At 33.8% G+C, this 17,464-nt stretch overlaps 1 protein-coding gene across 1 annotated transcript; it reads right to left on the minus strand.

Annotated features, from left to right (window-relative positions):
* Positions 1 to 1,971: 1,971 nt before the first annotated feature.
* On the minus strand, positions 1,972 to 7,886 carry LOC143631930 (uncharacterized; the record flags this gene model as incomplete). The annotated part of the gene is made up of 9 exons (XM_077100544.1): positions 1,972 to 2,314; positions 2,662 to 2,700; positions 2,902 to 2,985; positions 3,067 to 3,121; positions 3,212 to 3,281; positions 4,418 to 4,578; positions 4,687 to 4,814; positions 5,385 to 5,457; positions 7,789 to 7,886. Coding segments are annotated over 9 exons (714 nt in total), but the record flags the coding sequence as incomplete, so codon positions are not given.
* Positions 7,887 to 17,464: the final 9,578 nt, after the last annotated feature.

Genomic DNA, 17,464 nt, shown 5'->3' on the forward strand with positions numbered 1-17,464 from the left:
TCCTCTTATTAACTTTTAATATTAATAATTGTTTTCATCGTTCATTGTGTGTGATTTTTTATTTATTTTTAAATTCGCTTTATTTTATGTAGTAGTTTTAAGGGTTTAGTTATTTTATAAATGCCAATAACAATAAGAAGTGTGAGAAACCATAATTAATTTTTATGTGTCAAATAGAGACCATAGGAAAAAATGTATAAAAGTAATAATACATAATTTCTCTCCATATTCAAGTCACATTCTCATTCCCCCAATAAATTTTAAACGTTAACTTTTCATATGATATTTTTTTAAAATAAAATTCACCATAATAGCAAACGTTTTTTTTACCTTTAATATGAGTATGACTTTGTTATATATAAAAAAATAAAATTTTATGTCATTGTGTCTTTTTACTTATATTTGTGTCTTTATTCATCATTGTGTCTTTCTGTTTGTCATTGTGTTTTTTTCGTCATTGTGTCTTTCAACTGATCATTGTGTTTTTTTTAATACTAATAAAACCATTGTGTAATAATATGTAAATATAATGAAAAATACTAACAAATTATTTAATACATAAAACATAATGATGAATACTTAAAACACAATGATGAATAAATATTACACAATAACCTGAAACGTAAAACGCAATAATGAGTACATATAACACAATATTCTGAAACGTAAAACACAATGACCTTAAACGTAAAACACAATGGAATCTACATATTACACAATGACTTGAACGTAATACACAATGAACATACTACTATTTTTCTCAAATTAAGTGAATGTTGAGCACAAAGACACAATGACGAACCAAAAGACACAATGACGTAATCTTTATTTTTAATTTTTATCTTTAATGTGAGTACCAATTGAAAAATACAATGACCAAAATCTATAACACAATGCATAGAAAAACTCAATTAAAAAACACAAAGGACAACCAAATAACACAATATAAAAAAAGTCACTAACTTTTTTTATATGTTTAGATAATATGATATTTATATTAACGATAGAAAAACGTTTGTTATTATGGTGAAAAAAAATTCTAAAAAAATGTCGTATGAAAAAGTTATAGATGTTTTAAAATGATAATGGAATTGACATGTGCTTTGTATGTGGAGAAAGAAAGACATTATAAGTGGGTTATTACTTTCATGTCATTCTTATTAATTTTTGTTTTTAAATTAATCTTCACCATCCAAATCTAATATCAACGGATTAAAATCCTTTTCACCCTTCTTATTTTTGGTGTACTTTGTATTTTAATTTTACCGTATTTTAATTTTACCCATAGTGGTAAAACCAAAAGTGCTTTCTAGATTTGCTTTATAAAACCCAGAGTTTTTTAAATCGTAGAATTTTATCTCCTTTGTTGCCCAACTATTAGAATTTGTCTTCAATGTCAAAATTCTTGGTTTTAACACAATTACATTCAATAACATTCTAATATTCCAAATTTCACTGCAGTAGCTGATGAGGCTGACCTAAAACAAAACTATTACTGACATAAATTTAAATGGTATTCGCGCGCACATGTTATGGGCGATTACAAAAGAATCACTTCAACCGCGTTCAGAAAGCTTGTTTCTTAGATCCTTGAGTGCATCCACTACCTCAGAATCAAGATTGTGTTTCAACAGTTTACCTTGTACTGAGTTTGACCTGGAAAACAAGTTCAGATTCTTATTAAATCCATTTTCATCATTTATTAAAGTTTAGTGTTCAGTTTCAGCATATTTTCTACCAGAATACCATAGTTAATGTTACAAAAACACACCAAATTATTTTTCACTTTCTTAGTTTCAAAATTTTTTTATGGTTTCTTTCAATGAACATATAAGTTGGTGGAACACTCACTTGTGTTCTTCAAGCATTATTTCGACCTCTTTTTGTGAAGTCTTAATATGAAACACACAAAAGACGTTAAACAGCAGGAGGTTATAAAAAAGTGTACACCAGGAAGCTTAATCTCATTGTATCACTAATGATTAAGGTTCAATCAACAAAAAACTATAACTACAGAAACCAAAGGACAGAAACCCGCAACACTACAAATACAAGTGTCTCACTTTGTAATTGTCGCTAGATCGAGAGATTGTGCTTGTATAGATTTTACATGTTGCCTATTTTGTATCAAGTACAAGTTAAAATACTACAAACCACGACTCGTGTAACATTTCGGGAGCCACATCGTGTAAATTGGACAATAAGCATTTTGTAGTGTGACTGTAAGAGAACAATCACAGTAGAATCTCGTTCTCCATCTCTATCTCTTTCATACTTGGAACACATATTTTATAATTTCTTCTCCTTATTATATCTACTCACAGGCAATTATAGAGATTGAATGCTCTAAGTAAAAGGTACAATGTAGAAACCCTAACAGATTGTCCGTGATGAATAAGATAACATAACATAAGAACAAAAGACAGAATCACAAAGACAAACTAGAAGTTAATTTTTTTTTTAATCTTTTAAAGGAAAAAACGACCACAGAATCCAAACTATCATATAATTTATAAAGTCTTCTCCAACTTTATTATTACCATTCATACACACTCTTTCAGTCTCTTGACAAATAAAGCACACTTATATTTTTAAATAAGTTTACCTAAAAATTGAAAAACAAGATAACTAATACAGAGAGAAAAGAGCATTGTGTGGTACCTCTGAAACCAATGCCTTTGCACTCCAAACAAAAGCTCCCTATATTTAAAACTATAATGATCACAAACCAACCCAAGTAATCCAAAGATAATAACAATAATAACAATAATAATAATAATAACAATAATAATAATAACAATAATAATAAAAGAATAAAACATACTTTTAGCATGTTAAATAGTAAAGATAAGATTAACTTCACAGAATAAATATAATTAGTCAAAAGTATTTTTGACTTACTGCTCCATGTGCTGCGTGTTGTTGACAACGATCAGATGTAACAACCCATACTCTCGGGCACCCGTCCTCCCTCAAGTCTGCAACCTACCAAAAAATTCAGCATTGCATAATTATAAAATTAGGCTTAGTGAGGGTAAATCGGTAATTAAATGTGGTACTGCTTACTTCTTTCTCTATCCAGGTATCAACACATGTTTCAGTTGAATAAATGATATCAACACTGCAATATTCAACAAGACTATTAAAATATCTGTAAAAAGGTAGCAAGAAATAGTTAATATTATATTAGTTTATGAAAAATGAATGATACCCAGCAAAATTTTCTTTGTGCATCGGAAGACCAGACATCATAGCATCAAAAACAACTACCACTTTCACCTCTGAAAAATGTCCAAATAGAAAAAAATTTCAGTAAACAAATAATGTGTTACATAGGATTACAAATATATACTAGTTAAATAATAGGGTAATATATTTTACACTAAAACATGTTAAAACATTGCAAGGAGTTGAGAACACATTACACGACTTTTAGGTATCTTCTGTTTTATCCTTCATTCAATATTAATAATTAACTAGTAATTTCGCCAGCGCGTTGCCACGGAATAGCACCCATGTGTAACCAAAAGGTACAACTGAATTTGTCATGGATAACCAGTCTTACCTTTCACTAACGAAATAACAATAGTAATAATAATCAACAGAAAAATAACAATTATATTAGCAATTGTAGTTTTAATAATGATAATAACAATAAGTAATAATAATTATAACAAATATATCAACAATTTTAAAACAAATTACCAAAAAAAGAATATTTAGTAAACATAAACGTTAACTATAAAAAAAGAAACTCACTCGTATCGAAACCGAAAACCATAAAAATGAATATTGGTACCGATGTTGTTCGGTTTGTATCGTTACGTTACAGGAACTCGGTAATAAAGGTGAATCCCAAGTTTTATAACTCCGTTTTCAACAAAATTTATATCGGAATGTTGACAAACTCAAATTAAACAAAAGTGTTTATTAGATTTTTTTTAAAAGTTAATAAACGCAAGTTACTAGAGAAAAACATATTAATAAAATTTACATGGATTAAAGATGCATATTATTATATAAATAAGAGATGAAATTGAAACTTTGTTGAAAAAAAAAACGGGTGTAAGAATTTCATTGGGTGGGGTGGTTCACCAAGTTGGTAATTGTTATAATATGAACAAATGCGAAATCATGTAACATAGCCTATTAAGAATGCTAGAAATAGCTAACAACCTAACACAGAGTTGTAGTAATCTACTTTCTAATCTAATAAAACACAGAGTTTGATTTTTAAAGTCAAATACGGAATTTTAATCAAATTTGGTTACAAATGCAGCACAAAAGTTTTCCACTACATAATCGTTATTATAGTGAATATAGTTCAAATATTTCACATATATATGAAAAATTGTCTCAATTCGTCCTGCTAAAATACAATTCATGTTACCTATAAAACTCCAAATATAACACAAACCTCTTAGCATTCCAAAGGTTATAAGTTCATCAACAAGCTTTTGGCGAGCAAGATCAAGTCTTCCGTTCATAAAATGTTTTTTGAGCTTCGGCCAATAGCCACAAACATTATAACCATCAACTAGCAACACGGGGACTGCAGTATCTATACCCTGATTTGTACTGTTCAGTAATTTCAGAAATTCTTGATGCTTTATAAAATGATTACTTAAGTTAATTGAAAGAAGTTGAAACCCTTTTAACAAGTAAAAAAATGGGAAAGAAATTTACTAATAAAGCGTCAAAGTAGGGTCACGATAAAGCTCGGTATCGTCATCGGGAAGGTCATCCTTTTCCACTTTTTTCCTACGGTAACTAGTTGCGGGTTTAGGTGTTCCAGATTTTCGCTTTTGATACTCCTGTAATAAAATACAAATATAATAATAATAATTATTATAATAATAATAATAATTATTATTATTATTATTATTATTTAACTTCATAACATAAAACGATTGAGAAAACCTATAAACAACCTGTCGGGCTGTCAACCCCATTCATAAATAAATGAGTCGAAATAGCTGCGACTCACTTTTAAGAAGGATAAATTACAGTTTTTGTTCTTTATGTATGAAGTAATTTGCAGATGATGTCCTTTTAACTTCTATAAGAACAAAAGACACCCGTGAAGCTGATATGCTACCACACTTTTTGTCATTTCCAACAACGGTCGTTAGATTTGTCTGTTAAATGACCAAAATACCCTCATGTGTGTTGCAAATGACAGGATTTAGCAAACAAATCTAATGTATGTTAGTAGAGAGGATAAAAAGCGTGGCAAGAAATGAACTTCATGGACGTTTTTTGTACGTTAAAAACACGATTTGCAACTTATAGATAAAGGACAAAAAAAATGTAAGTTACCCTTTTAACAAAATGTTCATGCTTGATTCTTAGAAAAAAAAAATGATAGGAGCATACTAATTCACCTTCCATAACTTCAAGAATTGCAAATTTTGCTTGACATTTGATGTAATTCTGGGCAGGAGGAGGCTCTGAACCCTGTAAAAAGAAAGCTTTTAAACGAAGAAAAACTTGTGACTGACACATGAGTACATGACACGTAACAAAATTCGAATATACTTATATTTTACATGTACATTCGGTAACATTCACAAAATAAATTGAGAATCAACAACCAAAATAAATATCATAAGTTGGACATCAAAGTATCAAAAATATCACAATGTTTAACATTACAGAGAATGGAGATAAAATTAAACACTCTAAAAACGCCATATAGTGTTAATCATTTAGGGATGTAACAATAAATGCTAGGACATATCAATCGCCGATGTAAATAACATGTTATAATACGTATGAATTATAAAATAGTTTCTTTGGTACTCTTGTATCTTGTGTGAGAAGATAGATCTTATACAATTGAAAAAGACTATGGTTGTTTAAATTGACTTCATTTATAATATTTACTTATCAATTATAAATAAAGTTGTCACATAACTTAAAATATGGATTTTAAAGAGTAAACAATCATAAATAAGAAACAGAATTCAATTTTGATAATCATTAAGAACAAGGATGTATTAAAAATATTATTAATGAACAAGAACAAGGATAGTAGGCCCGATTCGAGATGGGCTAGTCTCCAATTAGCCGATTCAAAGTAGGGTCACAAGAAAGTTGTTCTATATAAACAAGAACAAGGATGGTGGGCCCGATTCGAGATAGGCTAGTCTCCGATTAGCCGATTCAATATGGCAATTCTCCAAATACAAGGTTAACAAACCCTAATATTTTTAATACATAAACATGGATATCTTGTAAACCCGAACAAAGGCATATATATAAACTTAATTTCCTGATAACTACCGCATTAATTCTTTAAACCTTAGCTCTTCATCTTCCAACTACCCTTCTTCCTCATTAACTGCATTGACCTGTTTGATTTAGCCTTTTGACCCACCCATATCGAGTTCGAAACTAAGCATGAAGATGAGTTTGAGAGGGGACATTTGAGGAATTACAATATTTTAGGAACATTTCTGGAATCTCTTTTCACTAAAGGGACATTTTGGGAATTTTCCCTACATAAATATGTAATCATGTTTCACGTGTCAAGATCCTAACAAAAAAAAATTACTTTCTATTTTCAACAAGCCCTAAATAATCTTCTTGTTGTTTTAATTTTCAGAATGTAAACCATTCCTACTACATTATCCATCTTTTTCCAAAGATTAGTTAAATCCAAGAAACAAAAAAGAAAAAGTACCGCGTCGGATATGGAAGAGTTTATAGCCCATTCTTCGCCTAGCAATCAGGATAAAGGCGCCCTATTTTTTTAAAAAAAGCGAACATTAAAAAAAGATTTTAAATCTATTATATATCCTAAAACTTGAATAACATACTTTAATTGCCAAACATTAACCAGTACCAAAAGTTTACAACCCCCAAAACTTGAATAACATAGTTAAATACCAAACATTAACCAATACCAAAAGTGCAAAACCCCAAAATATCCAAAGCAAAAATTACTTTATACCCATTGCTAATTGAAATTAGAATCAGTAAAACAAAGCAAATTATTTTATAGCAATCTTGCAAATTAAAATCGGTAAAACAAAGCAAAACCATAATATAGGAAACATATTGTAATAGTAAATAAACAATAAAAAAATCAGATAAACAAGCAAAAACTAGAATAATCGATAATTATATACAGAGATTAGACTAAATTAATTAAATCAGTTTTTTTAGGCAATTATCATCAGTCGGTTAATGCTCAATCCAAAGAAATCAGAAGTAATTAAAAAAATCAATAAACAGATGTTTCTCCTAGAAAAATGCCTCGATCAGTAAGAGTCGGTTTACCATCGACTCGCCTGAAATTGCGACTAGGCGGCAAAAACTATCGCTTTTGATAACTATGATTGAAACAAATAAAACACATTGGCAGTTCCACTGTAAAAAATAATAAGTTGAATACTAAGCCCCGATTTTTAAGTGTTCGGACTTCATTCAATTTGCATCTCAGATCACAACTCCCTAATCTCTCAATCTCTTGAATTTTCTAATAAATCGTGTGATTTTGTGTGTGCCAGAAATAATGTGAGCAGACTAAAAACGTGTCATCATATTTTCACGTGTAAGTGTTGTAGCAGTTGCTAGTCGGCCAATGGGGACCGGTGACTAATCGGGATTAATCAGCCAATGATCCTAACAAAAAAATATTTTTTTTTACTGTATCAAGAAAACCCAAATTATCTCAAAATTTCAGAATCAAAATTAAAGTTTGATAACACGTATAAGCACCAAACAAATAAAATAATTAAACCCATTAAAGAGATTTAGAAAAAAGTGGGAAATGAAGTTAACCTTAGGAGATTGGGAATTATTATTCTTGTTCTTGTGGGCAAAAATCTTGGAAGATGAAGAGCCACAATTAAATGCAAAAATTGAGTTTGAGATTGCGAATGGTTTCATGCTAATTCTTCTTCAGTCTTCCTCCTGTTCTTGAATTCCATATACAGCAATCCATAACCTTCTACTGATTGATTCTTCAAGAGTAATAATTTAGATTCAATTCAAAGAGATGATGATGATGATGATGATGATGATGATGATGATGATGATCTTCTTCTTCTGTGTTTCTGAATTTTTCTTCGTGGCGTTAATAATGCCACCGATTTATCTGTTAAGGATATATAATTTACCGAATTCATCCCTTAACTATGAACCAGTTGTTCTTTATAAGACTTATAGTTAGTTTGTGATTTGTAAACTAAGGTACGTTTGACAAGAAACTTTTAGGAGCTTTTAGGAGCTTCTAGCTTCAATCTTAAAAAAAAAACTCATACTCAATTAAAAGTCTTGTTTTTCAAGGAGCTTGAAGCTTTTAGGTTAGGAGAAAAAACTTAAATCTTAAAGCTTCTACTAGTAGCGTTTAGAAAAAGCTACAAACGTTTAGTATTTTAATTTACTTAAATAATATTTCAAAATAAATACATTTACTTTTATTGTTTTTAGTTATGCCCATTTTAGTAATTTTATACATTTTATTAAAAGCTCCAGCTACTCTATCAAATATCTAAATATATATAAAAAGCTACAGCTACCAGCTTCAATCTTCAAGCCACCAGCTTCCAGCTACAGCTAGCCGCTAGTTTTGCCAAACATGCCCTAAGTAACTTTAATACCTATTTTGAATTTGTGGAAATGACTACCTCAGTTTTAAAAAATTTCATTTTTTTAGTATTTTTTTAACCCCATCAATTTTCATCCGTTAAGTCCGGGATATTTGCGTAAATTTATTACTATTTGTTTTATTCTTTTACTTTTCTCTCCCTTTTTTATATTTTTAAACTAGAATATAAACATATAATTAGCCCTAATTCTCAAAACTCAAAATTCTCATCAATCGTTCCTCCATTGCTCATCAAAATATCAAAATTCTCATAAATCGGTGAACTAATTTATCAATATGATCATCGATTCCCCAACATATAGTTGAATTGTGGGTTCTTCATCAGGAATCTTCAAACTTCGAATCCGCTGTTGAATACGGTTAGTTGAATCAAATTGTTGTTCAACCATCTTAGTTTTTAATCTTTTTGTTGTTCCTAACATGTTTTTTACTTTAAATTTTCAGCAAACAACCCATATCAGTTTACACTAGAAATTCACCATGGTGGCAAGTTTAACAATGGTCCAGGAGGCAAAAGATACAATTTGGGTCTGTTAACTTTATTGATAAGGTGCATATTGAGTTTTTTTAGTGATTATTCTAAAGAATATGATAGAAGACCTAGGATATTTAGAAGAAGATGTAGTAGCATGGAGTAGACTTAGATGTTGGTTTAAGACCATTAGGTAGTGATAAGGATGTGATTGATATGCTTGAACATATTCAACATACTAAAGTTATTGAGGTATATGTTGAACATTTCAAAACATATCCTCGGACAAAACTAAATGTTGTGAAAGTTGTTTGAAGATTTGAATGTTGGGTGGGATGATTATTTATTTAGTAGTGATGAGGGAATTGTTGAGAATGTTGTTGATGTCACACCCCAACCTAAGGCGGAAATATCGGGGCGTGATATGATTGTTCACAACTCTCAAGGTACTATCATGCAATATTTAAAAGTGACAATATCTATTTAATTCGATTAAATGATCCAAATAATTTAAGTACAAATTACAAAATTCATAATCATACAACAATACAATTTATATCACAAATGATCTTAATTAAAAGTTTTCTAACTTAAATTCTTCACTAAATCTTCACCAAATCTTGCAACTAGATCAAACAATAACATGCATATGCGTATAAAATAGAAAGGTTTGTCAATAACACATGTTGAGTGAGTAAAACACCAGTTTAAGATACAACAGTTTTAATATATAATAAATAAAGAAAAATGCAAATTGTTCCTGTGAGAATAAACAGTTAAACCATAGCATGTAAACAATCAATCAAACAAACAAGAAAGTGCTCAACCAATTCCATATAAATGAACATTGGTTACCAAGAAAGGAATAAATCGTTGCCATAAAAATGGACATCGGTTGCCGAAGATACTCGTATGATTATACTATAATGAGGAACTCACCAAATGCGTTAAAATAAAGCAAGTAAGAAAATAGCAAGTTAGGCATAAACCGATATACACACAAGGATTAACAGTTGCGGTTGTGAATACTATATAATAGATAAATATATAAGATACTCACATGTCCCCAAAAAGATAAAATAGGTAAAATAGGGGAGCGAAATACTCACCTTAGCAATTAAGCAAGAGATAATGAATAGGTAAGAAAGCGGTAAGTCAAGCTCTTCAGAATTTACCGACAAAAATCCTTGAACGATGAACATACGATGGTTTATTGATTACGACAGTGGACGGCTATGACGTTGTCAAGAGAACGACCCAATTGATGATGATAATACAATAGAACAAAGGGTTATTGGCGGCTAGGTTTAGGTGATTGTGTTTGGAAGTTTAATTGAGTTTATATAAAGGATTATATGTATATTGATTTAAGGTTTAGAGTCGGCTTATAATAATTTGAACTGCAGATCCAATTTGATTTAATTAACCTAATATAAGTGTTGGTTAGGCCGATAATAACATGATGAATGATTCCCCTAAATAAATTCCAAGTCTTGTAAGTCCCCCCGGGGCGTCGCCGATCGATACGAGATCCGCACGATGTCTAGGAGTGCGGAATCCTCCTAGACTCGTTTATGGTGTAGAAGACGAAGAAGACGATTACACACAAACACATACACGAACAAACACACGAATGGATAAACACATCTGCAGATCTTTTATATAATAACCGAAACACTTACATACCAAACATGAAAACAAATGACACGGCCGACCCGAGGTGAGCTCTACCTCGGGTCGTCCCACACGACTCTCCCTCTCGGTTTCTCTCTAGACAATTAAACTGATCACAAAACACTCTGACTTTCTGGATACTCAAACCTAAACAAGACACATATATATATATCGAAACAACTTCGCGGGCTTGGGCTTGGGCCAGTAGGCGAAGTTGTTATAACTTCTCCTATGGCGAAGTTGTTCTAACTTCGCCTATGGCAGAAGTTGTTACAACTTCGCCTATGGCGAAGTTGTTCTAACTTCGCCTATGGCAGAAGTTGTTACAACTTCGCCTATGGTGAAGTTGTTCTAACTTCGTACTTCGTTTCCGCTGATCAGAATTGCATAGCGACGGTCACAAAATGCACCAACAGACTACCCTTTGACCGTTGCTCTCAATTCTAACAAACACAAAAGATCATCTGTTACAAAACATGCACCAACAATAATTATGAGAGATCACACACTTAGAATAAGTGAGATCCATAAGTTATCCTCTCCATAACTTATTATGTATTTATCCACCATAATGTATTCTCTCCATATTTATCAATAAAGTAATAATTTAACGTTTAGATCGCATGCATAATCGATGTATCATATCAAATTTTGGTAATATATTTTTTGGCCGACTGTTTACGTGTTTCGGCTGGCCGAGGGGGAGATCTCATGTAATTTAAGGAGGAGTTTGTTAGTGATATGTGAAGATTATTCAAGACCTTGCTGAATTTGTAAAGAAAAGGGGGAGATAAAACCTTCATTTGAGTTTATCTAGCATGTATCTTCCTACATTTGCATGGTTTCATGAAAAATTACTACAATTCGGGTGGCAATTCATGACTACAAAGCTACGTTTAACTGAGTTCAAGACTGCATTTGTTTTTCGATTGGTGATTGATTGGTTCAAGATTGAAACCTGACTATGTGGGATACGAGTATCTGTCCGTTTACTTCTTTATGAGGGACTTTGATCCTGACTATGTTGGCTACGAGTATACGGCGGATTACTTCTGTTGAAGGTGACGATTCTCGAACGGGTTGATCTTATTGAAGAATATACGAGCCTTGTCATTGGATATTTTTTTTGAATTTGATCATTTGGGTTTTATTAACGGAGGTTGGAACTTTGTATACTGAAATAAAAGATGTTGAATATAGGGTTTTTCATGAAGATGTGTGACGAGGTTAAACGTAAAGATATGTTTTCTTTACCGGTGCTGACGGATAGCTGATGACTTGTTGCTGATTGTTGAAATATTGAACCATATCATACGCTAATGGATGATCGGGATGATCTCCAAGAGTTGCTCACTTTGAGGGGGTGATCTGATATGAGAAGCTACAGGTTGTTGATTTGCTGAAAAGATTTAAAGATTGTCTGTCTGCACAAGCCCGAAAATCATCAGTCATAGGGGTGTCTGTTAGTGCACGGTTTGGTGACTGGTGATTTGCAGTATTCAAGAATAAAGTATTCGATAGCTACGGAAAAGGGGGTGTCTGTTAGTGCACGAAATTGTTGTCCGTAGCGATCGAATAACTTATAGATAGTCTATATTGAATATTTATTGTAAATGGCCCATTCGCTATGGTTTGTATAGCGAATGAGGTCCATTCATTAGTGATCTAGGCTAGTTCGTTAAGTTATTACCATTCATCATGGAACGTTGACGAATGGAGTCTAATTTGTTATGAAGGCATAACGAATTAGAGTTAACTTAACGAATGGAGCATGTGGCCTATAAATAGGTGGTTCCATGCTCATAATTAAGAGAAATCACACACATAGAATAAGTGAGATCCATAAGTTATCCTCTCCATAACTTATTATGTATTTATCCACCATAATGTATTCTCTCCATATTTATCAATAAAGTAATAATTTAACGTTTAGATCTCATGCATAATCGATGTATCGTATTAGCGGCTAGATCCTTGGTAGGTCTCCATAATCTATATCACGAAGAACCCCGTGCACCACTCTAAAACTATACGCATTGAAATTCGATACCATTTAATTCGTGATTGCTGTGAAAAGAAATTAACCGACATTGAAAACTTCATACGGATCATCAAAAGACATACCTTTTTACCAAAGCTTTTGATAAAACGAGATTCAAATATATGCTTGGTTTAAATGGTATAAAATGTCACACCCTCAAAATCCACTAACGGAGTTTTACCGTCAGAGGGTGTGAACTAACAGGATCGGAATCATCAGTTATAATCACACCATAAAAACGTTTAAATGAAAATAAGTGCGGAAGCGTAAAACCATAGAAACAATGTTACGTCACGCAGGACGATTTAAAACCAATGATAACAGTTAAAAGTACGTTTGCATAGTTAAAAGTTTTTCAAGCAATGCATGTTCCTAAACCGCGCGCCCGCCTCGGCTACCAGAGAATAACATACTAAAAGTGTCAACACAAGGTTGGTGAGTTCACAAGTTATATAAAATAAATCGTTTAGCGTTTGCGTTCAGCGTTTTACGTTAAGCGTTTTGCGTAACCACGTTACGGCGTTTTGCGTTAAGTGTTTTGCGTAACCACGTTACGGCGTTTTGCGTTAAGCGTTTTGCGTAACCACGTTACGGCGTTTTGCGTAACCACGTTACGGCGTTTTGCGTTACCAGATAGTGTTATGTCAAATTATATATCGATAGGTAGCTAGTCTATACAACAAGTATTACTAAGTGTTCGACACCGAAGCTGACTCGTTTAGTAAGTGCCTTGTCACCAGGTCCTCCAGACCATGGTACGTGTTAGCCAAAATTACACCCGCTCGACCTCCAGTCGAGTTTAGCGTTGGGTGGGGTTTGTCAAACCCAGTAGTACTACTCAACAGTGACTCGCTATTCCAAATATTAACCGGTTCGATGTGTAGGACTTCAAATGTTTCGTTTGCCACTTAGCCTTTACAAGTGATATATAATTTACTAACAAAATCTTAAATGCGTTTATCGGAGTATGTTATCTCCCCCAAGTGAAAAGCGTTTAAAACAGTTTAAAAGAGGGGAAAGTGAAACTCACTGTTTGCGAAGAATTTCCCAAAATAAATCACCAAGATGCGCGTCACCGAAAAACTCTCTCTAACGTTCTAAAACAACAAAGAGATTTTTCTAAGTGTCGGAATATTATCGAGTCTCTAGACCCGGCACATAATACCTATGCACATAACATGTTTCGTGTTTCGTTTGTGAATCGTGTGTGACTTTAACAAGTGTTTTTGTGACACATTACATGTGTAAGCAATCATATACGTGTCATGTATTCCTAAAGTACATCACTATCAATTATTCCCCGTAAGGGCATTTTGGTCAACAAATAACAATTAACTAGCCATTATTCCCCATGAGGGCAATTTGGTCAAATCATGGCAATCAATTGGCAATTATTCCCCGCAATGGTATTTTGGTCAAAACATAACACGATAATAAATTAGCAAGTATCATATTTCATGCATTTTCACAAAACTCAGCAGCTAGTTTCACCGAGATAGAAATCCTACTAGAAAAATTGTACTATTTCACCGATCATAGCATCTCAATTAATTTACCAAAAATCATCACAGAAGCACATATGTCTTAGGTTTCCAGAACATATTTTATTATATTTTTATTCCTCATAGTTTTCTCACAATCATCAAATCATTACAGCAAACTCATAACAGTCAGATTCATGCACAACAGAATGTTATTTGCAATTACCGTTAAACGAAAAATCCAATAAATGCAAGACCACTTGGGTTTGGTTTCTAACTCAATGAGTCAACTTCCAGAAATGGAACCAACCCAATTGGTCTTGTAGTTCATGAGATATAACATTTACAACATAACCTAACAGCAGGTCTAACAGCTCAGCTTTGCACAACGTTTTTGTAAAATCATAAAAGTTAACTTCTACTTGTCTAAAAATTACAAACTTATACTTTATAGAAACTAGACTCAACCTAGTTTACTGCAGTACCCACAATCTCAACCAACTTTCACATTTACACTTCGTTACAGTCACTTAAACATCGTTTACACATTCTGTCCAGAATCTGTTTGCATCCAAACTCAACATAATAACAATCTATGAACTATCATGCATCCATATAACCCTCTAGACTCCATAAACACCATCCATGCACATCAATTTCACATTACATACAAGATTAGGGTTTGTGTTTGAGCTCAAATCAAAGACACAACAATCACCATGCAACAAGATTCAATCTAGTTATCAACTCATCATTCAATCAATCACAATCATATTAGCTATACATACACACAAAATCGGCTGCCTAGGGTTTTCAATTAACCCATTAAACATCAAAATCAAGCAACAAGAATGTAAAGGATGATCAATTATACCTTCCTAGCACCTAGTTCTTCAATCAAACACTTGATTTGATGTTGTATGTGTGTGTATTATGGACGGCAGCCTTGGGGGAGGGGTATGAGAAGCTCCGATCGGGGTTTTTGGGTTTAGAGTAATAATAAGTTAGGGTTTGTTAAGGATATATTTATAGATATACAAGTTACACTCAAGTCCCTCTACTTTCAAGTGTTGTTTTTCTAACTTAACTAACTTAGTTTCTTGTTTCTTGTCTAGCATTACACACCATATAATCAAGTAACACCTATGTTAACACATAATTATCCCATAATTATTATGTTGACGTTTTTCGTTTATTCCTCAATCGTTTGCGTTTCGGTGCAAATCCCGAAAGACTACACATGTAGTAAGTGTTAAGCGTCATTTAAACCCTAGTTTAAATGTAATGAAGTGTGCGTTATAGATCCAATGATCTTAAGTTTGAATTGACGGAGTTGAGTTAACGGAGTTAACCTGAAATTGACGATTGTCACATCATTCCCATGTTAAAGAATTTTCGTCCCGAAAATTTGAGTCAAGTCGTGATGAGTGTCTGAAAGAGTAAAAAAAAAATTTCAGTTTGTCATATCATCCCCTAGTAGAAAGAAATTTCGTCCCGAAATTTAATTCATACCTCCGGTGATGTCTGACGGTTTGCCGAGTTTCGCGGTTTTCTGTGTTTTGTTAGCCCTTCAAAAAGGTGAGGATACTTTTTCATCATTTGATCCTCGCGTTCCCACGTGAACTCCGGTCCACGTCTCGAGTTCCAACGAACCTTAACGATTGGAATTTTGCTGTGTTTGAGCGTTTTGGTTTCCCAATCCAAAACCTCGACTGGTTCCTCAATGAAACGTAACTGTTCATCAACTTGTAGTTCCTCCAAAGGGACTACTTGGGTTTCATCAGATAGGCATTTCTTCAAATTTGATACGTGGAATACATCGTGTACGCCACTGAGTTCTGTTGGTAGGTCCAGTGGGTACGCCACCGGACCAATGCGCTCAGTTATCCGGTACGGACCAACATACCGTGGGTTGAGTTTGTTTCGCTTCCCAAAGCGAACCACACCTTTCCAAGGTGAGACTTTGAGTAACACCCGATCGTTCACTTGAAATTCGAGAGGTTTTCGGCGCTTGTCGGCGTAACTCTTTTGGCGATCTCGTGCTGCTGCCATGCGATTTCGGATTTGAACAATATTTTATGAAGTTTCGAGTACCAGTTCCGGACCAGTGATTTGGCTGTCACCCACCTCTGCCCAGCAGAGTGGTGATCGACACTTCCGTCCGTACAGCGCTTCAAACGGCGCTGCCTTAATACTTGCGTGGTAGCTGTTATTGTACGAAAACTCTACCAAGGGTAAGTGGGGTTCCCAACTTTTTCCAAAATCCAAAACGCATGCACGCAACATATCCTCCAGGGTCTGAATAGTTCGTTCACTTTGCCCATCCGTCTGAGGATGGTATGCTGTGTCCATATCGAGACGGGTGCCTAGTGCGCTTTGCAGCGACTTCCAAAAGTGCGAAGTGAAACTAGAATCTCGATCAGAAATGATTGAGACAGGCACTCCGTGTCTAGACACTACTTCCTTCATGTAAACACGAGTCAGTCTTTCCATTTTGTCTGTTTCTTTAATCACTAGGAAGTGTGCCGATTTAGTCAACCGGTCAACGATCACCCAGATGGTATCGCATCCCGTCGGTGTCTTAGGTAAACCCGTAATAAAATCCATTGAGGTGTGTTCCCATTTCCACATTGGGAGTTCTGGTTGTTGCAGTAGACCAGATGGTTTCTGGTATTCTATCTTGACTCTGGCACAAGTCAAGCATTTGCTCACGTAGGTGGCAATGTCGGCTTTCATTTTCGGCCACCAGTAAAGTGCCTTTAAATCATGATACATTTTATCTGAGCCAGGGTGGATAGAATATCGGGACTTGTGAGCTTCGTCCATCACTAGAGTTCTCAACTCTCCGTATCGTGGAACCCAAATCCGGTTCTCAAAATATCGGACCCCGTCCGATCTGGTTTCAAGTTGCTTGTTCATGCCCCGCATGAGTTCCGAGGGAAGATTATCATCTTTCAAAGCTTCAAGTTGCGCATCGCGAATCTGATCGGGTAAGCTGGCATGAATCGTGAGTTGCAATGCTCTCACCCGTCTAGGTTTATCTGTTTCTTTTCTGCTGAGGGCGTCAGCTACTACATTGGCCTTGCCAGGGTGGTACTTGATGGCACAATCATAATCTTTGAGCAACTCGACCCAAAGACGCTGTCGCATGTTCAACTCCTTCTGATCGTAGATATGTT

The sequence above is a fragment of the Bidens hawaiensis genome, unplaced genomic scaffold, assembly GCF_021521415.1.
Source record: "Bidens hawaiensis isolate Kalapana, Puna unplaced genomic scaffold, B.hawaiensis_p1.1 tig00006270_1, whole genome shotgun sequence".
NCBI lineage: Eukaryota > Viridiplantae > Streptophyta > Magnoliopsida > Asterales > Asteraceae > Bidens > Bidens hawaiensis.